The sequence below is a fragment of the Lepisma saccharinum genome, chromosome 10, assembly GCF_977018435.1.
Source record: "Lepisma saccharinum chromosome 10, izLepSacc3.1, whole genome shotgun sequence".
Taxonomy (NCBI): Eukaryota; Metazoa; Arthropoda; class Insecta; order Zygentoma; family Lepismatidae; genus Lepisma; species Lepisma saccharinum.
Window position 1 is genome coordinate 88,250,817 of NC_139238.1, and position 26,343 is coordinate 88,277,159.

At 37.4% G+C, this 26,343-nt stretch overlaps 2 protein-coding genes across 2 annotated transcripts in view; one reads left to right on the plus strand and one right to left on the minus strand.

The window, feature by feature from the left end:
* Window positions 1-19,286, minus strand: part of LOC145994437 (uncharacterized) — a 54,014-nt gene extending 34,728 nt beyond the window's left edge. Inside the window, exons 1-4 of the mRNA XM_083130572.1 lie at window positions 19,233-19,286; window positions 15,410-15,519; window positions 10,600-10,726; window positions 6,989-7,129 (exon numbers count right to left, since the gene is read on the minus strand). Coding sequence (XP_082986698.1) covers window positions 6,989-7,129; window positions 10,600-10,726; window positions 15,410-15,501 — 360 coding nt within the window. The 5' untranslated portion in view covers window positions 15,502-15,519; window positions 19,233-19,286. The remainder of the gene's footprint in view (window positions 1-6,988; window positions 7,130-10,599; window positions 10,727-15,409; window positions 15,520-19,232) is intronic.
* A 4,617-nt stretch (window positions 19,287-23,903) lies between these two features.
* Window positions 23,904-26,343, plus strand: part of LOC145994011 (proline-, glutamic acid- and leucine-rich protein 1-like) — an 87,582-nt gene continuing 85,142 nt past the window's right edge. Inside the window, exon 1 of the mRNA XM_083130081.1 lies at window positions 23,904-24,098. Coding sequence (XP_082986207.1) covers window positions 23,988-24,098 — 111 coding nt within the window. The 5' untranslated portion in view covers window positions 23,904-23,987. The remainder of the gene's footprint in view (window positions 24,099-26,343) is intronic.

The window sequence follows — 26,343 nt, forward strand, 5'->3', positions numbered from 1 at the left end:
TTATCAGAAAATCTACTCGTACAACAAAAGGACAATTACCAGCTAGATATCTACAAAAGGTCATTGTGGAAAGAAAGTTACCAACATCTTTTGAAGAGGCAGTTACAGGACCTGATAATAATAAATGGGTGACGGCAATGAATGAAGAAATGAACTCATTAAAAGAAAATAAAACTTGGGAACTAGTTCAACCAGTAAATGGAAGAAATGTAATTGGTAGTAAATGGGTGTATACCATTAAAGAAGATGCACAAGGAAAAGTTACTCGTTACAAAGCCAGACTAGTTGCTCAAGGATATTCACAAATCTATGGTGATGATTACGATCAAGTGTTTGCACCAGTTGGAAAACAAGCAACATTCAGAGTTCTTTTAACAGTTGCAGGACAAATGAATATGGCAGTCAAGCATTTTGATGTAAAGACAGCATTTTTGTATGGTGATTTAGATGAAGAAATATACATGAAACAACCTGAGGGATATCATCAACCTGGAAAAGAAGAATATGTATGCAGATTGAAGAAAAGCATATATGGGTTAAAACAAGCCGCAAGATCATGGTATAATAAAATTGATGAATTTTTGGTTAACAATAATTTCAAAAGAGGTGAGGCAGATCCGTGTCTTTATACAAAATCAGTTGATGGGAATATGATCTATATTCTAATGTATGTAGATGATCTTGTTATTGCATGTACAAATGTTGATTTAATTAATGATGTAGCAATGTTAATGTCAAAGAAATTTCAGATTAATTGTCTTGGTGATATTAATTGTTATCTGGGAATTCAAGTTGAGAGAAGTAAGGATGGAATTTTTGCTCTTCATCAAAGTAATTACATAGGAAAGTTAATCAAACAATTTGGACTGGAAGATGCAAAGTCATCAAAAATTCCAATGGATCCTGGATACATTAAATATGCAGAAACTTCTGAACCATTACCAAGTAATGAGCAATACAGACAAGCTATTGGAGCATTATTGTACATAAGTATAAATACTAGACCAGACATATCGGCAAGTGTGTCAATTTTGAGTCAGAAGGTCAGTTGTCCTACTAAAGCTGATTGGATTGAAGTTAAAAGAATTTTTCGTTATTTAAAGGGAACTCAATCATATAAGTTAAAATTAGGAAACAAATTTGAATTTGAAAATGATTATTTGTTAGGTTACGCAGATGCTGATTGGGCTGGGGATGTGTCAACTAGAAAATCAAACAGTGGTTATGTATTTATGTATAAGGGAGGTATGATAAGCTGGGCTTGTAGAAAACAATCTTATGTTTCATTATCTTCCACTGAAGCTGAGTATGTGGCAATTGCAGAAGCATGTAAGGAAGCAAAATGGATAAAATATGTGTTAAATGATATGGATAAAAAATGTGATTATCCAATTATCATAAATGAAGATAATCAAAGTTGTATCAAACTAATTAAAAATGAAAGGGTTAGTTTGAGAACTAAACATATTGATGTAAAATATCATTTTGTTCGTGATCTGTATTATAAAGGTGAAGTAACATTTAAGTACTGTGCTTCAGACGACATGATTGCAGATACATTAACAAAACCACAAACAGGTATAAAGTTAAGAAGGAATTGTAACTTAATGAATATGATGAGTGAGTAATTATGATGATACACACTTTATTATTCATTGAAAAAAAGGGGGGTTATATGTAGGGTGTTTTTGTCAATAAACATATAAAGTATATAAACGAGAGATCAAGAGTTAATATACTACATAGGTTGTAGTCTGTGCAAAGCTGCACTATCGATGTTCTACTGTTTTGGTTCTCGAATATTTTTTTTGTAGCACTTGTGTTCGTCCGAGTGAGAAGCACAATAAAACTTCTCGGAATAAACTGTACGTGTTCTTTTATTACACCAACAGACATAGCATACAACACACATTCTGATCTTGACAAGAGACATGTTGCAGACAAAAAATTAGAAGAGGCTGCATTTGGTAGATTTGTAAGCAAAGTTGCTTCTTTGAGTGAGAGAATAGCAGCATTGGGAACCACCATAGCTATGAACACCAAACAAAAACTGGGGTGGGTGCTGTGAATATGTATATAATAAACCTACAATGAAGGCCAAGGGTGTTATGTATCAGATACCTTATGCAGGTCTTAAATCTCTTAAAACTATTGATAGTCTTTTAACCAAAAAGCAGCGCAAGAAAAAAAGCTCTTGTCTTGCCAAGGGCCATGGTATGAAATTGTTGCTTAGTACCCCCCAATTAAAAAAATTACAACAATCCAGGAAAAAATCACATGTGGGGGGTTTCATATTTACTATCCCTGCCATCTTAGCAGCACTTGGGGCTGTTGGGAGCTTGACTGGGGGATCAGCTGCCATAGCAAAAACAGTAATAGATGCCAAAAAGAATAGGGCAGAATTAGATGAATTGAAGCGCCCTAACCTGGCCATGGAGAAACAAGGCAAAAGTGTTAAGAGAGCCATGAATAAGTTTAAAAAAAACAAGAGCCGCTTACAAACCAAGATATTGAAGCGTTAATCAAGCCACTGGGCATCAAAAATTTTAGAGGTGTGTACATGTCTGATTCTTTACCAGAACAACCACTCAACAAAGAGTGTGGCATTGTTAATTTGGATAAGTACAAAAATCAGGGCACTCACTGGATCTGTTATCTTAAATATTTAAAAGATGAGGCATTTGTATTTGATTCATTTGGAGGTGTTCCACCTGAAAATTTAGTAAAATATCTAAAATCAACTAATCTTTATTACAATAATGCCCGTGTACAAAATTTCAAAGACGTTAATTGTGGACATTTGTGTTTATCTGTTCTCAGATATATGTCTCAAATAAATAAACCATCAAATGAAGATTTTCAAAAAGCCTTGTGGTATCTGAAACATCATGGGGGTATTCCATCTCACCAGCCAAAATTCAATATTGAAACTTAGATTACATGATGATATAGTGTATCCCAAAACAATAGCTCTCAGAGCATTTTATGGCATGTACTTGATCCCTAATATTACACACCACAACAACAAAATTGCAGTTGGTGATCAAAAAATTGTCATCACTCCAGGGCAATATAATCTGTCCACTCTAAATGCTCAATTACCCAGAGGTATAGTATTAACTCAAAATTCTGTCACTCACAGAGTAGAGATTGTATCTGCTACAGAAACAGTGGATCTGGGTACTATAGGAGAGCTGTTAGGATTTGAGAACAACACAAAACTTGAACCAGCCATCAAACACACTGCTATTAATATACCTAAATTCTTAGCCATAGAGACTCTGAATATTCACTGTTATGTGGCTGAGGGTATGATCACCAAATCAAATGGCATAGGCACTCACAAACAAACTGGCATCATTGCAACATTCAAACCTAATTCTGAATTTATGGAGCCAATCATCTACACTCCATCCCCAACATTATATTTTCCTGTGTGCCATAATAGAATAGATTATATTGAGTTGATGGTCACTAATGAAAAAGAAGAATTAGTTGATTTTGCTGGAGCCACAACAACTGCAATCATAGAGATTAATATTTAAATAAAAATACATACAAAAAAAAAGGAAAATATTGAGAGTTATGAGCTACAATCATTCCCCCCAAACAGGAGGACATTTGCAAATTTAAATCAACCCAACACAGAGATTGAGGTTGATCTTGATGTAGGGGATGGCTTTATACAAATTTGATGTTGTAAAGCTCGATGGAACAGATTATCCGGCAAATTCAAATATAAGATTGGTAGACAATTTTGTGCCACATCTGTTCTCTGAAATTGAGATCAGAAAGCATGGTGTTGTTATAAACAGAGTAGATTATCCCGGCATTACCTCCACAGCTTTGGCCACATTAAATTATCCAAAACCGAGGCTTCTTACTACAAAATAGGTGGATTTGAGGCTGGTGATAAAATATTATCCAAGTGCCACACAGTGCTGTTTCCTATGCGCCTGTTGCCAGGATTCTTCTCAGATTACAAAAATATTATGTGGAAGGGTGGTTTAAGAATCACATTTAGAAGAGCTGCCAATGATAATAATGCTTTGATGAGGTACAGTGCAATAAACTCTACAGGGGAAGCTTTGCCTAATACCCTACCTGATGAAGGCAAATGCATTATTCAGACTATGGAGCTAATAATCCCGGTTGTTGAATATGAAGCCAGTTAAGCTCTTAAATACAAAGCAGATATAATAAAAAATCCACAAGTACCTTTACAATTTTATACATATAAATGTGTACAGAAGCCTGCCGCTGGTACTTATTATGAGTTTGATGCTACAAATTCATTCTCCAGTATACAATATGACATGCCGGATTTTGTGGTGGTACTGTTTCAGACTGGAAGACACAATAATCAGGAAAAAAATTCAAGTAGATTTGATAACTGCAACATCAAGAACATATATCTTAAAAATGGCAGAAATGAGGTATTTCCTAGAGAAAATTATAATTTAGACATGTCCAAGGATGATTTCCTTAAATTATATGAAGCATTTACAGCATACAAAAGGGTTACTACTGGCAATACTGACATGTATTACACACCAGATGAATTCAAAGCACAGAGACCCATGTTTGTCATCAACACTTCAAAAAGAAAACAAGTTGTGGTTAATGACAGGACAAACATTAAAATTATCTGTGAATTCCACGATACACTCCCTGATGACACTATATGTAGTGTTATTCTCATAGGTGAAAAATCATATGTTTATGATGTAAGAAATGAGAGAGTCACAGAGCAATTCTAGAAGAATTACATTGTTTTAGTACTAGATATGCAAGTTGAGCCTGGTGCCCAATTGAACTTAAACCGGAAGTAAATATGTATATATGTGTGTGTGTGTGTGTGTGTGTGTGTGTGTGTGTGTTTGTGTGTGTGGGTGTATGTGGGTGGGTGGGTGTGGGTGGGTGTGTGTTAATACGTTTGGCCTAGTTTTAGGTGTGGGCAAAAAAAATATCAAAAGGGGCATATTTTTAACAAATTTATGGACAACAATCTCACAGAAGTGCCTTTTATAAGTGTAGGCAAATCAATCTGAGGGGGGTCATCATTTGTACACTAGGATTCAAAATTCTTAGAATTAAGAGCATATCACACTTGAAGAATTGGGGAATAAGGGCATCTTGGCATAATTTTAAGTGTGGGCAAATCGGGCTGTTTAATTATATGAGCTCATCATTTGTACACCTGTAAGTGGTCCTGGTTGTATCATCAATTACACTACTGGCATGTTAACTGCCAAAGGGAAGGCAAGGAATTTTCATTCTAAATTGAGGTAATGCTTTATTTTCAAATATTTAAAAACTGAATAGCATTTCTTTCACTTTCCAACACAGAGAGCACAATGAAGAAAACGAAATTTCTCTCTCCACGTTTTCTAGCAGGCAGTGGCAAGCGCCGTCTTGTGCGCCTATGATTAGATATAAATTTGGGACTTAATATAAATTAAATTTATTTTTATGTTTAATTCCTTATACTTCCTTTTCATCTTCTGAAAAGTTGGGAAAAATTAAATATGTCATTATGTCAGGAAACCGACTAGATAAAAAGAGGAAGACAATTTTTACTAAATCTATATCTTTGCAAACTGACAATAACTTTAATTTAATAGGGTGCCAGTTATTTCACAGAACTCTACGATGTTAACGCTTTTCTAATTTTATCGGTTTTGCTTCTTCAGCACCCCATTTGTCCTTAGCGCCCAGGCAACCACCAAGCGGGGACCCCCCCTTTTATAACTGTCTTTCTAATGTATAATTTCATTTACAAAGGTAATAACTTAGAGCCACAAAAATGGCCACATACATCAACTATAGACGTGAATGAATCACTTAGGTTCTTCATGAAATACTTGCAGTTTTATATTCAATACTCAGTCAGTAAATTTTATATTAGTACTTTATGAATATCTGTTGAAAGAAATTATACCTACATATAGTGTCACTGCTTTTCTACTCACCACTTTCGGTTTCCTTCTGTCTGGTTTCATTTTCTGTGCTTTCTTCAGCCAGTTTTGCAGTAAAGTTTCAGACATTGTTACACTAAACAGAACAACATCACACGAACTGAGATGCTACAGTGAGACTGATCTAAGGCCTAAAGCATTTGACCGTTCTCTTCTCTATCACTCCAAAATCATTCATTTCGTCCAAGTTACAGAGAATAGTGTTGCTAACCATAGTAACAGAATTCACTAGCTACAAGGAGTCAAACCTGCATCTTGAATTCCTTACCTTAATTTTATCGTACTTTTTCACATGAAAGAATCGAAATGAAAATGCAACAAAATGTAAATTTCATTGACTCAGGGCTTGAATTTACAAATCTGTAACGTATTTAAGAAATATTTATTTAGGTATTCAAACGCTGAACTGTCAACATTGTGTGCAGTATGTGCTCCTGGAAGGAGGGTGACAGATCAGTTTGACATTTTCCAGATGGCAGTGTCTCTAGAACTGACCGAAGCCTTCTTGTCAAGGGAACTAGTGATTCCAGGAAATGGACATGCTGCACCCTCCTTCTTTGACACTTTGGTTGTAGTTAATCGAAAGGTCCATTGGACTACGTTTCTTGTATAGAGCTACAAATGGTTCATTCTGTTGTTGATATAAAAATCCATATTTACACCCCTCTACGGAGGGGGGGGGGTTCCAATTTTCTGCTTGGTGGGTGTTCGTCAAAATTTGGGAGGGTGTTGGGGGTGTTAGGGGTGTGTGGATAAATTACTGTTTGTCACACAACTGTCCCTTCAGCGTTTCATTTTTGTGCCTAGTGGTAACTCACCCCCCCCCCCCACTGGCCTAACCTGCTTCCAATGGATTTTTCGCCACTGGAACCACTTCTCTGTGGCACATCACTGATTCTGATTAATCACCAGTTGATTACTTTAAAAATGTACCAAATGTAGTTCACTGCACGTTAATTTTAAAAAAAAAAAACATTCTTTAATCTTTATACTGCTAATTGTCAACTTACTGTGAAGTTTGGGAACTCAATATTAGCAGACAAATGAACAGCGTCACCAGGGCTGGCTAGTTCCTTGACGTCACCAACTCTTCCGAAAGCAGATCGGTCTTCGTGAAAATAATGCCAAAATGACTGGATGTATAGGCTTTCCTGCATATACAATAAAAAACCATCTTGAATTAACATTTTTGGAATAACATGTGTGTCCTGTTTACAGCATTTTATAGTAATTTACACAGCAATTCACGTCTTGTAAAACAGTGTATCTTCCATCTGGCTCAAAGGATCGCCAAGTGCCTGGGCTCGCCCAGTGTTGGTGGCTTCCCGGGAATGACGTAAGTTCAATCGTCAGAACCTCATTGATCTGCAGCATTGCATATCAGGTGTATGGGTATCGAAAAGTATCGGTTGGAATTTATTTACCGATACCTTAGCGGGTGTTTGGTATTTCTCGGGCTGCGCAAAAATGCCTCTCGACACTTTCGATGGGTCTAATCATTCTGGAAATTATACAAAATTCGAAGGTTCTCGTTATTTTGCACCGGTTTTGTGTAAAAATGACTTTATTTATTCGGTTGATGCATAAGTTAGTAGCTTTTTTTTCACAGTGGCAAATTTTTATTTGATACTAATTTGAGATGAACAAAAGATATAAATTAATCAGTAATATATTTTCCTTCATTGTCTATGACTGTCTACCAACGCTGGGGTAGATTTTTTTTTTCAATTCAACACCTGAAGAAATCAGGTTCGGGGTTAAAAGCGTCGTCAAGCCAAGTTTGAAGGGCATTTTCGTCACCAAAGGAGCTTCCTTGAAGATTGATGGATTGAGAGCTGAATAGGTAGCAATCCGAGGGCGCAAGATCGGGGGGGAGGAAGGAGGATGTGGAATAACTACCCAACGAAGCTCCTGGAGAGCAGCTCTTGCCATGTTAGCAGAGTGTGGGTGTGCATTATCGTGTCGCAGCACTTGATGGTGTCTTCCTGGTCTACTCGCTGATTTGGTTGTGTTCATTTAAAGCGTGCGTTATCCTGAACTTACCTATGGAATGCAAATGTCGGACGATGGTTCAATGGTCACAGTTCATCACATTTGCTAATTCTCGAGTCGACTGACGTGGATCCTTGTGGATTAAAGCGTATGAAATGTTTTCATTAAAGCCCGATGGTCCTCCTGAACGTGGAGGAACGCTTAAGTCAAAAATGCCCTCTTTGTAAGGACAAAACCATTTTCTTGCCCTGCTTTCCCCGTTGGCATTCTCCCCGTACAAGAGACAAATGTTTCGAGCCCACTCCGCTGCCTTTCCCTTATGTTAAACTCAGACAGAAGAATATGTCGGAAATGATCCCCCCTGAACACTTATTGTTCTTTAACCCATAAATTACACCCTCTTTCTTCAAATATGTAATATTCAATGAGTATTCACAAGCACAACAATGCCACTCCAATTGATGAACATTAAACGATAAACTAACTCCTAACATCACATTGTTGCCATACCAAACACAAACGCTACGAACTTATGCATCAACCCAATAATATTGTAATGTAATTTAGGTATATTTTAAAGCAAAATATATATATATATATATATATAATTAGAGTGGAAGAATACTTACACACTATTCTTAATGAAAATTTGAATAACTATTACTTATTGCAATTTTAAAGTTTCGGTATGGGTTCAAAGTGGTATCGGCTCAGCCATAATTATTATAATAAATTTTATAAATATATTACATAATTGTTCAGTTTCTATTGAATTTTAAGCATTTTTTAAGGTTTCTTAACTACATTTTACTGCTTCGCGGTCGTTTGGTGCATTTTAATAATTTTAACTTCTCTCAAAATTGTACAACATATTTTTCTTCAGCTCAGATTCAGACAGAGACAAAGTGCATAATCTTAAGATGTGTTGCGTGCAACCTTCAACTTCAAAATATAATAACACTTGATGTTTGTTTAATTAATTTCATTAGTTTATACCACCTAACAACTGTTATGTTGAATAATAGAAATAGGCCTACTCGTCTCCCTGACGTAGGCATTCGCAGGCTAATTAATTTTGGACTGCCTAAAGGGTAGTTTCAATTGCCTATCTCGATAATATTAGCCTAATTGTAGCAACTTCATGCTTCTTTTTCACAGTTATATGAAGATGAAATTTTAACATTATTGTTTCTGAGTACTCGTTATGACTTTAGCTCAGGTTCTCCTATTCTTGTGACGATATTTACGTTATTTAAATATAAAAGTAAACAATTAAAAACCAATATTTGTACAGTATAACCAATTCTAACAGATGTAATACAAGACTATATATCTGCAGGTTATATCAGCTGAATCCATCTTATTAAATAAATATGTGGGCCTCCCCGATGGAGCAGTGGTAGCGTCGTCAATCAAGGGGTCCCGGGTTCGATTCCCGGTGGAGGCACATAGTGGTTCGGATCCCACTTTAAACTGTAGGTCCAGTCCCGATTAGCCTTACTGTGCATAAAGTGGACTTAAGACATCAATTCAATAAATCAATAAATAAATAAATATGTAAGTTCAGTTTTTCCCACGTTTTCTAATACGCATTAATCCTTAAACTATAATATTGTATAGGTCGCTTCATAGGAAAAATACTCTGTGCTATTTATATAGTGAAAAGTACCTTCTTTACTACGTGATTACTGATTTTTATTTGCGTTGCTTTGAGAGAGAGATGGGGGAGGCGACATCTCAAATGAAACGAAAATATCTTATTTTTTTAAGCGCGGTATTATTTTTATAACTTTAATGGTAATTTCTATATTCTATATTTTTTGAGGATACATTAGGGGATGTCCAGGCACAACCCTATGTTCTCTGATATGCAGAAACGTCACGATCTGCTGGTTTTAATTATTTTATAATAATTTTTTGGTTATTTTTTTTGCCGTCGTACTTTGGTTCAAGGGGGGAAATAGTACGTACATAACATCTAAGTGTATGTATGTTTTTTGCTCCCCTTATATTTTATTAGCTCGAAGTTATGTTTTTTTACATATGTAGCCTATAAGTAATTGCATAATGTAATTACTTCTAAGCAATAACGAGCTACTTTAATAATAATAAATTAAATGTTAGTCGACAGGAGCTCGACCCTGTGGCCGAGTGGTTAGCACATCGCGTTCGACGCCAAGGGTCCCGGGTTCGAATCCCGGTCGGGCTTGGTTGTTTGTGAATGTCCATTCATAAATTTCATCATTTCATCACTCATCCCCATCTTCGCAAATTAGCCAAGAGGCACAAAACGCGAAGTAAAATAAACTAAATCAAATCAAATCAAAAAAAATCGACAGGAAACTTACAACTTTTTTTAAAAAAAATAACCAAGAAATTACACCTTTGTAGTGCAATGCACCAAATATACTCTGTCCAGGGAATTTCTGGAGCACGTGAACGAAAATAGTTCCTCTGCGCAGATAGTGACTCGAGGTGACTCGAGCAATCAACACTCTCTTTCTCCCCTTTTCTACCGTTATGCGCGGTCTTGCTCCACAGATTCCCGAGACAGAGTGTACATACGCCAAGCTTGCTCACCTGGCATAAATATCGAAGCGTGTATGGTGCACTTTATGTTCAAACTTACATTTACTGGATATCTTGAATAGTCGACAGGAGATTCGTATGTGCCAGACCACTTGATTTGGTTTGATGCGTAGCTGGCGACGGAGTCAAAATAGTCGTTGTAGTCCTTGCTTCTCCTGTGAAGGTGCCTGTTGAAGTATTAAATAACCGAGGTCAGAGTAATTGGGCTTATTTTCATAAGGCTATAATGTAGTCAAAGGCAGTGGCGTAGCAACATATCGCGAGGCCCTGGGCAAGATTGGAATGCGAGACTCACATAAATTCACACTTGAGACGTAACACATTGCTGGAATTTTCTTTAACCAAAGTAGTAGTAATACTAGACACGTTCTTCAGGCATTAAGACAGCTGAAATATCCTTAAGTATGCTAAATATTATGCTCCTAATGCGGCAGTTGGAGGTTCTTTATTGTAAACATATTCAAATCGGCAGTGCAAGAACAAGAGAAAGAAGAAAAGACAGGACAAAGTGCTTTTTATTCAGGAATAGATCAAATGTATAAAAATGTCCAAGCAAGTTATGGTCAATTTTTGCGAAGATGTTTCACATGAGAAATAAAGGGTTTCTCAGAAATATTTTCCATTTTGAATCTGCCCTTTGGGGCAGGGGCGCCGACTTGCCAAAATTATTGGGGGGGCTCTGATCACTGAAATAAATTAATGAATGACTAGCTCTCCCTTTTTTAAGTTTTGGCTTCAGTGTTCGGAATCTCATAAAAGCCCATGAATTCCTAATAAATATCAAAATTTTTGTTCACACCTCGAATGCAGAATATTAATTGTCGACGGATGGATATGTCACAAGTTTCGTCAACCGCAAAATATTCCCGACTTTTAATATCTGCTACCACGGAGCGCAAAACAGATCTCCCTAATATATCAATGATCTAATTCTGAATGTCATGTGAGAGCCATTTGTAGCCCGAACTACCCTACTTCATGCATATCGTCTTTTGAAACTCTTTTTAGAAAAAATTTAACAATACTCATAATTACATACTTAGTATATAGTAATAAGTCATGTGTTTTTCTGTCTCTGGTCATAGTCCCCCCCCCAAAGTTGATGGTTTAGCGGTTCCAGCCCCCCCCCCCCCCAAGTTGATGGTCTATAACATTTCAAATGTGTATTTAAAGTTAAGTTCATGTGGCACAATTCAGAGTAAACTTTACAAGAGAAACAAAATAATACATTAGATCCTCTAAAGCAAAATTATTTGGAGGGCTCTGCCCCCACATTGGGGGCTCGAGCCCCCCCAAGCCCCATGGAGTCGGCGCCTATGCTCTGGGGCAATTCGCACATTACGGAGAAATGAGATAGATCGCAAACGCTTGGCAACATTGTTAATATTTAGTTGCCACGTGTTTTTTTGTGTTCGTGCGTCTTATAAAAATAATGATTCTTATGTTGTTGTGCGTCGTTTGTACCGGCATAATTATAACCTGGCAGGAATGAGAGACGTCCCAAGCGCAAATTTAATTAAATATTGGGTGAGAACGTTTGAAAACACTGGAAGCACTATGACGAGTAAACCGCCGGGACGTCCAAGGTCATCAACATCGAACAGAGACGTTGACCGTGTGCGTCAGTCTGCTATTCCTCGTGCAATGCTTCGGCGAGTGATGGAAAACTTTACTTCAAGAATAATTGAATGTGAAAACATGAACGGTCACCATTTGTCCAATACTCTTTTCCACAAATAAAAATTTAATGTTTAAGCTTTATTTTGATAATAAATTTATCTTTATACCAAAAATTTAAGTATTTATTTTAATGGCTTTAAAAACGAAAATATTTCTGAGACACCCTTTACAATAATTTTTAATTTTCCGGGCCCTCTTACTCTTAGGGCCCGCCCGCTGTATATTACGACTCTGATTTGACATATTCATTAAAATTATAATGTTAAACTAAAGTTTAACAAAACCAGATACAAACAGATTGTTTTAATTTTATTATCCATAAACATTTGCCTTTTCCGTGTACTTTTCTCACTTGTATTTATTATTTCTTTTGTCAACCCCATGGGACGCGATGCGCCCACTTCGCCCAGTCCTTGCTACGCCACTGGTCAAAGGATGCATATGGAAATATAACGTGAGTGGGTATCACTGTGCAAATTAAGCTCTTTGCTTTGGCGGGGGAATGTACATTCAGTGGCGTGTTTGTGAGTTCTTGTAGTTATATGTACCTTAGAACAGTGGTTCTAACCTACGTCATTAAATGTTATGATAAAATTTGCACTAATTTATAGACAGTATATTTAGAAAACAAGTATATTATCAAAAAAACAAAGTCATAGCTACACACAAATAGTTATCGAACCAGTAATCACAAAACCAGTTTTTGGAGAAAACAACATTTTGATACTAATCTTTCCTATGTTCTTTCACAGTACTTCAAATATTCGATCGACTCTTACACGCACATTTCTCATTTCATTCCAGTCGCTTTTGTACAATTGTTTAGTACAAGTTCCAACCAACAGAATGAGCTGTTAACCTCAAAATCGAAAATAATAATTGGCCATTTCTTGTTTTTTCCCCTTACCCTTCAAATAATAATATAATAATAATAATAATGCTTAAACTAAAATAATTATAATTACATATATTAAATTAATTAAAATAGTTTGTGTTAAAATATTCAAATTAATTCTTTTTATTTTTTATTATATTTTTATAACATGAATAGGTACGCGTAAAAGGACGGTGTGAGGATAGTGATATAACAACATGTATTCATTTTCTAGCTTACGTGCAGTTATAGTCGGCAAAATTTGTGCAAAAAATAAATTAATTAAAAAGCTGCCTGACTAGGAAATGCATGGTAAATAAATAAAAAATAATATTTATTGAATATAGAAAAAGGGTGTTAGATCGAGTGGACGAAAAGAACCATCGATTAAACAATAAGTATATTTTCATTATTCAACTTTAGTTATTTTATTTTTTCATTATTTTCATTATTTAATTTAATTCTTTCGGGGGCGAACCGGAACCCCTGCCCCCTCCTTGCTATAAGTCTCTTGTGAACACTTTAATGTAGGGCTATGTAAAATATCAGCTCTATTCCATGATAACCTACCTGAAAAACAACCTGCTGGGAATGCGAGGTATAGTCGAATTACTTACGGAACATCTCCAGCGAACTGCGCGAATCTGTTTAGCGAGACTAGTGGGCGTGTAGAACCTGAGCAAGAGGCTTAGCGATAGGTTCTGGGTTGAGATGACGTCAGCGGCTCGCTTGGTTAATTGGCTGCTTCGAGAGTTGTGACTCGTTCCGATGCTTCAAATGCATAACAGCCAAAGATGTTGCGGAAATAATCTCCCTCTACTCAGTTGTCTCTACTCGGTGAGCCTGGTCAGTTGTAAAATGGTGTCCTTCTATAATCCACAAGGCTGCATACTTTTCGGCAGGGAAGTCTTTGATAACTGGACCATTATTGGACACGAATTATTTTTTAGTTACGATTGTTATATAGTTAAGAAATCGCATACTGGAATGCTTTAAATTCCATTTTCTTTGAGGGGGATAAAAACATCCCTGACAGGAATAAAAATATTTTTGTTTTGCCGGGAATATATCCCCACAATCCCCTCTCCCTCCCCGTTAGATCGCACACTGGTGGGCATCCAGTAGGGATGTTGATTCCAACCAGGGTGCCAAATTACGGAGGGTACAGAGGGGATTCTCCATGATATCTTATGTTGATAAACATCTCACTACCACTAACATTTTCTGAGGGGAAAAATTTTGGTTATAAGCACAGAAATTAACAATTGTTGGGTTGTCCGGAAAGTTCTGAGCGTTTTCATCCTATGAAAGAAAACTAATGTTTTAATATTGGGGGAAAAAATATTCTCCAAAGTATTGTCAGAGATATCTGTGGTATTGTTTACTTTTCGTGATGGCCTTGGCCCATCGTTCTAGCAACTTCAAAATACCGTCAGCTTAGATTTGGATTGGCTTGGAGACGAAGACGTCATCGGTGTGTTGATTTACAGCGATGGAGTCACGGAATGATTTTCTGTTCCAAGGGAAAGTTGGGTGGTGCAATGTCCGGTCAACATGGAGGGTGTGATAACACGTCCCAGCCATTTGAGTTAAATTTTCCGCGAGTGACCAAAGACACATGCGTTCTCGCTTTGCCTTGGTGGAACATATCGCCCTTCCTATCACTATCGGTGCTGTAGTTGAGATTAGCCATAGCCGTACACCCTCTGGTTAAACTTACTTATTACAGTATACATTGATTGATTTGGTGTTTAAGTCCATTTTATGCACAGTAAGGCTAATTGGGACTGGACCTACAGTCTAAAGTAGGATCCGAACCACTATGTGCCTTCAGCGGGTATCGAACCCGGGATCAATTGATTACAAGGCTAAGACGCTACCACTGCGCCATCTGGGAGGCTTTATTACGAATTGCCTTCTGCTACAATGCGCCTTCTACTTTCGCTTCGTTTATGTTTATTTAGGTAATTTGTGACGTAGTTGAAACACACCTGTAGACTGATATACTCTGCCTCAGGAGTCTGAAACAAGGGAACGAAAACATGTCATCTACGCAAGTAGAGACTGGAGAAGTCTCGACTAATAATGGCGTGGGAGGGTAAGGGATTATAGGGGGGGGGGGGTAATGCGACTGTTTACACTGCTTTGCTCCGCCCACTCGCATTCTCCCCTTCTCTTCCGTTACGCTCGGCGTTGTTGCACAGGCCCCTGGCACGTAGTTATTAGATTGTTTTATAAGCAACTAGGTTTCTATAACGGACAATTTTTCTATCCACAACATAGTACTTGAACTCACCTTTCTATTGAATTAATTTCTTTCTCAGAACATTTTCCAGTACGCAAGAACAGAAGTATTATCGCTAAGGCTACCATGCAAAAGGATCTCATGTTTGATGTTCTGGAAAACTAAAGAAAAGGCGTTAAAAATATCTGGAAATACTAAAAATATCCTGCATATCTCACTAAGACACTTCTAAATACTTCAATATAAATTTAAAATAGTCCATAAGTATGTACGATTCATCAAGGGTGCCCGCAGGATTTTATCCCAGGGGGGCAGAGTCATATAAATTATTATCATTATTATTATTATTATGATTATTGCTAGTATTGTTGCTATTATTTTGTGGTTGTTATTATTATTATTTCATTACTACTACAACTACTACTACCACTACTTATTATGTTTTTAAAAGGACATACATTTGTAATTTCCATATTCTGTTAATCTAAATACGTACAATTTTCATAACTGTATACTTAACATATTAATTCATGTAGGACAAAAAGCTGTCTTTTTATAGTTAGATAATGAGTGGAAAATAGACTGTAAGCTTAAATGAAACCCTGCTTTAAATAATAATAATTATTATAATTAGAGACCGGATGTTAGGCAAAATGCCTATTCTTTCCTGTTAGAGATATGATGAAAACAAATGTTGCGAAGGCCAGGGGTGAGGGATTAGCTTCATTTAAAGGCAATTTAATTTTGCCTATTTTGCCTATTTCATACGATATTGCCTATATTATTTCATAAATGCCAGATATTGCCTATTTTAGGCATTTTCTTTAAAATTGAGACATGACTGAACTCTGTCCATACAATTTCCTGTTCCCAGGATTAGTTTCCGATGCTTCCAAGAAATTTAAAAATAACAGTTAGCGAGTTATTGCAGCTAATAAGGACTTGGACAAATTAAGGGCAATTCAACAAGTTCTGAAAGGTGAAAATATGCAAACTGAGTTAGATCCAAACGTTCTCGCGTGCTTTAAGTATGCTCCGGTAACATCTGTGGAGTTTGAAAGATCTTTTTCGATTCTAAAAAACGTGTTGTCCGATTGCAGACATAACTTGTCGGTTGATCACCTGAAGAAATACCTTGCTGTGACGTGCAACCACAATTAGTGCTTCTTATTCAGAGACTGCCAAACCTTACAGTACAAACTTAAAATGCATTTAAACAGTTTCTCAGTTCGAACTGCTGTGTGGAATATATAGTGTAAATTTTTTAACTGAAATAACCCTGTGTGCAGTGATAAAGTGTATATTAAATAATTTGCATACTGGTTGGAAGTAGCCAACTATTTCTTTTGTCAGACTATTGTGTGTAGCCATTATACAATGGAAATTTTTGGACTGACGTGATTCCTCTCTGCAGTGATTTATTAAGTACAATATTGGACTGCTATCTCTAATGATGAGCTCCTGGTTTATTTTAAGCAACTATAAAGAATGTACAGGTATGTTTCAATATTATTTAAACACCTATTTCTTTTTTGTAGCTATGTCTTTCTTCATTATTTTGAGTTAAATTTCATTGCCTTTTTTATTGCCTATTTGTATTTTAATGCCTATTTTACTGCCTATTTTGAAAATTATAAGTGCTTATTTGCCTGCCTATTTTATATGTTTTTAGTGCCTAAACATCCGGTCTCTAATTATAATAATACTTGATTTTGTGCTTGATTTGGTATTTTTAAGTCCACCTTGTGCACAGTAAAGCTAATCGGGACTGGACCTACACTTTAAAGTGGGATCCGAACCACTATGTGCCTCCACCAGGTATTGAACAATTATAATAATAATAATAATAATAATAATAATAGTTGCTGTAACTTACTTCCTGTTAGTCACAGAAAACAATATTTTTTTTATATAAATTATCGCTACAGCCTACAATTTCACCATTCGAATTACATGAACTCTTTTTAGAAATCTCAGGGGGGCAAGTGCCCCCTGGCCCCACCCGGGCGCCCTTGCGAGTCATTGAGAAGTACACCAAGATGTGAAAATATGCATTTGGGGCAATACTATAAATTCACTATAGCTTCTTACTAATATGTACGTAAATACATGAAAATTGCTATAGGAAACGTGCTTGTTTATTGTTTAAAATTGCCATTTCTTAAAGTAAGAAGCAAGTAATAATGTTTAAGGGGCTTATTAATTTAACCGGTTTAGTAATCAAAATCAAGAGTGATACGTCCAATTTTTTTAATATCTGTGGCAATTATTTCTCATATTTTTTTTAAGTGACATGTTAGCTTCATCGCCTTCTGTAATACAGGGTGATTCACAAAAAACTAACACATTTCTTTCCTAATTTATTTCAACAAGAATGTTGCTAAACACAATTTGTTATGCCACAAATGTAGAGTAACTTTGAGAGATTACTACCCTCTACAGCAAAGGCTGAAAATGTCCTCCCTGCTGCTCTAAGTACAGCGCAACACGTCATTCCATGTTACTGGCCGCTCGTTGGAGAACGCTGTTGTCAGTACCATTGATCTCGTGTACAGTGTTTTGCTTCAAATCGCCCAAAGTCTGGGGGCGTGTGGCGTAAACTCTGTATTTTAAGTAACCCCATAGGAAGAAGTCCGGTGTTGTCAAATCCGTAGATCTCGGTGGCCACAGGTTCTTGGAGATTATCCGGTCGTCAAAAAAACTTTCAATGAGCTCCATGGATTTGGTCGATGTATGGCATGTGGCGCCGTGTTGTTCAAAGTATCCTTGACTCAGCTCTAGCCTTTACGCAGCTCTGTGTCAATCAGTTGCTCAACAAACACCACGAAAATATGAAGCACGTAATGTATCCTTGCAATGACAGCCAGTTTCAGCGACGAAAGCTACCAAATTCTGCACAGCTGCACACTCTCTTGAGAATGTATGAATCTCCCAGATGTCCTGCGTCATGTGAAACTAACTTGGAGAATTACGAGGTATTCTTGTCTCGATAAAACGGCAAAGAAATGTGTTAGTTTTATATGAATCACCCTTTAGCTCTATACACTGCGCATGCGCTACCAACAGTCCGAGGCGACACAATGCACGAGTGACAGATGCAGCTTGTCGTGTCACTTCGGTGCGAAAGGTTGCGATTATTTCTGTTGGTTGGTTTCCAAGTGACCTCTTCGATGGAGTTGTCTAATTGTTGTTGTTGTTGTTGTTCTCACATTCTAATCGAGGGGCCTCAGGTTCGACTTTATACTGTAGGTCTAGGCAAGTAGCCAGGGGGATAGTTAGATCGAATTGTAATAGACAAAAATAATTGCACGATGATCATTTTTAATTGCTTATTACAATTGACGAAAGGTACAGTTGTTGATTAATATTTTATGCATAAATCTTTGGAACTTTTCTTCAAAGCCATATGACCAATACGTTCAGCGGAATTAAATAACCATCTATTATGTAACAAATTCAAAACGATTGAATTTTTGATTATTTAATTTTAGTACTTGGTAAGTCTTTGGGGGGGTCCCTAAATACGCCCTTGCTTCCAGTGGAAACCCGAACGAAAAACCATCTTCCGTAACTATTTTCATATTTTCTCATCGGTGAAGAACGCATAGTTTTTTTCCCCTCTAATTAATTTTTCTCACTCAATCTGGGGCCGAGAATTGTATGCAAGGATAAAGCCACCGACCGACACATGTTCTTCTCACAGGAATCGGCGACATTCGTGTCCAACTGGTTGACACGTGTCACTTTTACTCTTAGACGAGATTGGGAGGAACATGAAGATCGAGTTTTTTCTTGATGTCAGGAACTACACTACACTACTAATATGTGTAGTTCCTGATGTGTCTAATATCTACTCCCTACCATGTTTACTTACCGACAAGCTGGAAAATATGTAAGTGCTAAACTACAACGACTTTCTATCTCTCAAGGGGCACACAATCAGCATGATAAGATAACGCCATAATCATATTGATGATGAATTGAAAAATTGAAAATGGTTCCATCTATACACACACGGAAGGATTAATGGCGAGGGTGAAATATAGGCTCTCCACAGAAACTTCAAATATCTGTGTATTTTGGTATTTTCATTATTTACACTTCGGTCTAATTGTGATAGTGAGGATGAGGTATGGTTAGATGAAATTCATGAAAGAACACTCAAAGGAATACTCAACACGCGTCAATTAACATAAGAGTACATGTGGCCCCCTTGAAATATGAATGTCAGACTTAATTTGAATAGGCACACATGTCATCTCATAATATCTTCCCGGTCTCAACGATGGCATAATGATAAAGCTGGTGCTTTGTAATCAAGAGGTTCCAGGTTCCATACTCGGGACATGTGAAGGCACATAGTGGTTCTGATTCAACTTTAAACTGTAGGCCGAGTCACGACTAACCTTTCTGTGCATAAAAACAAACTCAATCAAGCAACCTGTAGGCCCAGTCCAGATTAGCTTGTCTGCATAATATAAATTTGAACAAGAAATGCACCTTAAGACACTGTCAAAAACAAGAAATAATTACCAATGTACAACAAATCATTTTCAAATTTGAATTAATGAAATACTCTACTATTCCCCCGATTTTAGTGTGCCAAATTCCTTTCCTTACACCTAAAAATGATGCTCTCGCCCAGTTTGCGGCGATTGGGTTCCAAAACTGGGGCGCAAGGTGCCAAAGCTGGGGCGTGGGGCAAGGACAGCTTACTTTCCCTTGGTATAGTGAAACCACAAGGAAAGAAACCTGCCCAGAACCTCACCGCGCTGGCGGGTGGGGGAAAGGAGCCTTCAGCGTGGCTCACGTCAGTGTTGCTAGACCTATTGATTTCTCGGGAGAATTTCTTAATAAACTATTGCTATGGAACCTCCAACGCCCTGCTGATAAACACATTTCCTGCTCATCTTACTTGAACATGGAAGGGAGAGGTAGAGTGGAACTCCACTCAGCAATGAAAAGTGCTGTTTGAACTGTGAAATTATGCCAAACGATATGCTAGGACATTATTATTATTTTATTACTATTACTACATTACTATTTTTAGGTGGTTGTATTTTATCCCACACGAAAATCTATTTCTATTTTAGTTATTTTACGTCGCTTTTGTGCCTCTACGGGTAAGTACGACAATATGGATGAATGAAAAACTGATGAAATGAAATGAAGTGACACAAACACAGTGAAATGTCCTTGCCTTATTAGGTAGAAACACTGACTTCGTAGCGTGGGTAAATATTATTTTATACATGTATGTGTGTGTGTGTGTGTAACTATTTATATATATATATATATATATATATATATATATATATATATAATAAATGCAGCAACATAGAGGGAGCATAACTGACGAATAAAGCATGTGAGTGTTAATAACAAGAAATTTGCTAGAGAACGAAGCGGCATAGTTCAATTACAAAGGAAATAATGCACCCCCTCCCCCGTAGTTGTTTGGAACTTTAATGAGCTTGAAAATACATAATTTTCTATCCTTAATATACTATTCTATACTTAAATACTTCATTTTCTACAAAATTATATAGCGGCATGGACGTCCAGAAGGAAGTGCAACGATGGTCGCCACCCACCCTCTCCTCTTCTGGAAAATGAATTATGACGTAAAGGTACCGATTATTTCAGACGTATGAGTTGATTTCAGTCACAGTAATTTACATCCATTATTATAATAGGGATGTAGGAACGTGATAATTTCAAACTCAAGTGGTATTTTCTGAGAGGGAGGGCAACATTATTACGGGGTAATATGCCTCGTTTACCCACCTGATAAAAATACAATGGGCGCCTCCAGGATCGCTCAACATGGTAGCAAATGTTGACCTGCTACGTCACACAGTTTTATGGCCTGTCCTGGATGCAAAGTTGAGAAGTAGCGACGTTCCAGCCGGAAACAATTGAAAATCGCATTGCGTTGCCTTGTGGCGTCTGCAGCGAAAATGGCAGGGCGTGTTGGGCTGTTGAATACGGTGTCACTATTAATGGATTATGAATCGATGTGATGACATATATATGGATGCTATTTCAAATTAAAGTATGTGCTTAATCTCGAAGTAAAACATGAGTAGATCTAGATCTGTGTCTACTGTCTATAGAGATACAATTGGGGGGAAATGTTATATTCCTAATTTGAGAGCTTTGGTTACAACAATTATCTGTGGTTACAATTTTATTTCTCCAAAATAATACGTAATAACCATGGAGGAGTGACATTGAGTGTAGAAAGGTTGTGGCCAGTTTTATTTAAGGATATATGTGTTTAAATTAAAGATTATTTTCGTATAGGAGTGCAAGTTTGACACAACGCTCTACTTCTTGTGTGTTTGTTTGTTTGGTGATTTAAGTTAACTTTATGCACAGTAGGCTAATTTGGACTGGGCCTACAGTTTAAAGTGGAATCCGAACCACCATGTGCCTACACCGGGTATTTTACCCGAAACGCTTTTTGTGTGTGTGTGACCTTATTGGTTGTAAACCTTTGTTAAAACACTTATAACATACGCATACGCTACACTATAAGTGAAAGAAAGATTAGTTTCGAGAATGTGCTTTGAAATGTGATCATTATTCCTCAATAGTTTCATGCCATTGTTAATAGGTCGGCACCCGTGGTGGTGTGGTTCCCGGCCTGGGAATGAATGCTTGTGAGTGTCCTTTCATCAATTTCATCATATCATCATTCATTCCCATTTTCGCAAATTTGTCAAAAGTGGCACGAAAATGAAGTAAAATAAAACAAATCAATAAATCAACCATTGTTAATAGGACAATAATAAATACGATTTAAGAACAATAGTTTCATTTGAATTTTGTTTTTTATCGTCGCTTTTCTGCTACTTTTGGCTAATCGTGAAGATGAGGATGATTGATTATATGATGAAATTGATGAAAGGACACTCACAAAGAACACCCAGGCTGGGATTTCAAACCCGTGACCCTGGCGTTGTAGCCGCGGATGTTGGCTTACGAACAGAAATGTTGAAGAGTGAGAATAAGTTGCAAAATGTGTGCAAGATTGTATAACGGTGCTGTCACTTTGTTTTCACGCAATAATGTTTGATATAGTTTAAATTATCAATTGCTGATTGTGCTTTCGTAGCTGCGAAAAGAATGTGAATTAAAGCAATATAAATAAAAACGTACGAATTAACGTTTATACATTAATATGCCACATTTTTTAGTTGTCTTTATGATTAACTCTGCATGATCATCGTTTAAGTTATTGTAATACCATCCTCCTTCCAATGGATTTTCAAATATCACACGGTGCATTTCTTGATATCACGCTCCCTTGAAAAGTATGTATTTCACCCAGGAAATGGCCTCGATACTTGATGCCAATTTTTCTTGCAAAAGAAGGGACATGAAGAAGGGACATTCACAAATAATATCCCGGAGTGGTTAAACATCGCGATACGACCATAGAATAGTTAACTATTCTATGATACGACGCCGGGTCCCGGGTTCGAATCCCGGCCTGGGCATGCTGTTCGTTGTGACTGTTCCTTCACCATATCATCACTCATCCTCATCTTCGCGATTAGCCAAAAGTGGCAAAAATGCACAGTAAAATAAATCAAATCAATCAAATAACATCCATGCCTATACCGGACCTCGAACCCGAAACTTACGTAGCGAGATAAAAAATGGTCTCCACCACATGCTCATCCGATTTAGCCAAAAAAAAAACTTAATGTTGTGAACAGTATTTGGGTTCATTACTTTTTTAACTGCGTTATTTTGTTGGTATTTTTAAATATACTTCAGTTGAAGCCAGTGCATAATTATCCGTTGACAGATCACTCATTCTCCGAGAATATAGTGGCGAAAAAGTTATTACTATTTAAGGCTATTGGATGCGCGACCTAAAGGTGCGCTTGGGCTACATAATCGAACTTACAAGTACATTTTACTCCACGCATCTTTTAGTTCCGCCGCGCCATGTTGCAACTAACAGAAGACAACAGACTTGCAGACGACAGTTGACCGCAGGTAGCGAGAGAATTTTATGTTGAGTGAAGCCGCGGTCGCTCCTTCTCAACAACCAGGTAGCAAGCGCCTCCAGGGTTCTTGCTACTCAACAATGTTGGGTTGCTGAGTGGTCCTGGAGGCGCCCATTGTTTCCCCCTCGCTGGAAAAAATTTGCGGACGCTCCCTTGCCTCCCAGTGCGCACGCCTATGCCGCCCCTCGCTCCCGAGAACGTCGTCATCGGATTTTGTAGCAGGGTTTCCCAAGGAACATTCTCCCGATTTTTCAAGTCTGACCTGGCAACACTACCCCGAGCACCGATAACGGCAAGGAAGATGCGCGAACGATTTTGACGGAAGGTTTTTTCCCTTGTGGTCGAGCGTGTGTGTGTGTGTGTGTAATTGTGTGTAATTATTAGTGGTGTTAAGGACGGAACTTCTTCTGATCGGGGCAGAAGTTTTTCTACAGACAAATTTGTCTGTGGTTTTCCCGGTACACATTTTCGCAATTAGTCTCTGGCAATACTGTCTACTACCGCTAGTTGGCAGCACTGAAACAAAGGAATAGCAAGTAGCGTTCCACCAACGTGCCACCACATGACGTTCGAAGGTTCATAACACGTGGTAATATTATCGAAAAATGGAAGGAATATTGCATTTGTTTCAGACGGTTGTTGAATCCGATTGGTGTGATGCCTATTTACCAACTTTGCTTCAAGCGTGCAGTAGTCAGCAGTCATTTTCTCTAAAGGTAAATATTTACAATCAAAGTATCCATGATGGACATGTTCAGGACGGGGGGGCGACAGTACACACTCGAAACTTTAGACATTTTGAATTTTAATCGACAATTTTAGTGTTTTACGTAACATAAAAATATTTCAACGTGTGTGATATTTAATGCCGAAATGTGTGTGACCAGCGTTCGTTCGGTTGTCGTATTCTGGAGCTCCTGCACCATTAATTCAGAACAAAATATCTTTGCACACACACACACACAAATCCAGAAGAAACAACGCTCCTGGCCTAACATAAATGAACGAAAATTACTGTCGCTTAGCACACCTACACAAGGTATATCAACAGATAACATTAATATTTAAGATTTTCCACTTGTCATGATTGTACAAGGTTCAGCACTGTAAGTTCTAACAACAATGTTGCTCCTAAACCATGATATTTTCGTTACAAGTAATGGTACTATTATCGTATGGGTGAAACACCTACAAATCATATATTTCGGACTTCTTTACATTGTTAACGTGTTGCGGAACATTTCTTGAGGCGAAATAATGCATTTCTAACTAAGATAATGTTTATTTTCTCTATTTACGAGTACTTACTGTTACTTGTTGCTTCGAATCTGTAACACATTATGGCCGTGATAGCATACTGGTTTAGGGGGCGTTCTGAGAGTGTTTTGTCGATTTATGCAGTGGTGCAACCTCGTTCACCGGAAAATATCTACTTTCGTGCCCCTATTTGAAATTATGCTAATACGTCGCATTTACGTGTAGAACTTGTAAAATAACCTTGCGATTTACCACGTTCATTGTCCATACACAGCAATTCGGAACCATCTTTCTTTCGCAATTCGTTAATGCTCTTCCTTTACGCACAACACTCTTGCAACCTTGAATATTGACGTCAGACGAGGAATGCCTACGTGGTTAGGTTAGGCCTGTTAGGTTAGGTTCCATTAGCATAAATACAAAGAAAAAATAATATTTTCGCTAAGAGACGCGTTACCTTTGTATTGCCTAACATGAAAAAGGTCTCCTGCGAAGTCAGAACACAATGTTGCTAGAGTGTTGTGTGATAAGTGACACACATTCGGGTCGGAACCATCTTTCTTTCGAAATTTGTTAATGCTCTTCCTTTACGCACAACCATCTTGCAACCTTGAATATTGACGTCAGACGAGGAATGCATACGTGGTTAGGTTAGGCCTGTTGGGTTAGGTTCCATTAACATAGATACAAAGAAAAATTATTATTTTCGCTAAGAGACGCATTAGCTTGTATTGCCTAACATGAAAAAGATCTTTCCTGTGACGTCAGAACACAATGTTGCTACAGTGTTGTGCGATAAGTGACACCCATTCGGGTCGGAACCATCTTTCTTTCGTAATTCGTTAATTCTCTTCCTTTACGTACAACAATCTTGCAACCTTGAATATTGACGTCAGACGAGGAATGCCTACGTGGTTAGGTTAGGCCTGTTAGGTTAGGTTCCATTAGCATAAATACAAAGAAAAATTGTAAAAACAGCTCTCTCCTGTGACGTCCGAACACAATGTTGCTACAATGTTGTGCGATAAGTGACACCCATTCGGGAAAAATGGCTTGTTCCGAACTCGACAGGTGGTTCTAGTGAAAACACTGGCTACGGGGTTGCATCGTCTTAACACACGGAACATTGCACTCTAATGCAATAAGCAAATGGCGGGAGCAGAAACAGCGTGTCGGACAGAGATTTTCGTAGAAAACAAAACGCATTCACATTAAAATGGATCAAATCTACATTCAGGAACTTCCAAACCGCTCAAGAAAATGATTTCCGTAAGTACTTTCTCCTGTAAATTTGAAGGAATCTGTTTTACCCCTACGATAATGTTACCCAAGTAATTAAATTACTCATTGCAAGCATGTCACAGGATTATCTTCCAAGTTATCAATCATGAACCTGTTGGAGTGCTTTTTCCAGGCTAGCATTTTATTTTGTAAATTAACCTAATCCCGCTTTGGTACTAATTTACTATAGTTCAAACAGATTTTTCATTTTTACAGAAGAAACTACGTACCGTAATAAGTTCCTGAAGCATTGTATAACATCAGGAAAGTGTTTTGTGTGATATGGAAATGTATCATAGCGGAAATTTATATTCTTCGTTGAAAATTCATGCTCCGACAGAGAATAGCCTTTCACGCGTACACCTTCGTACATCATCACGTGTCGTGATTGTGTTTTGTTCATTGGGTATCCAGTGTTTCGAA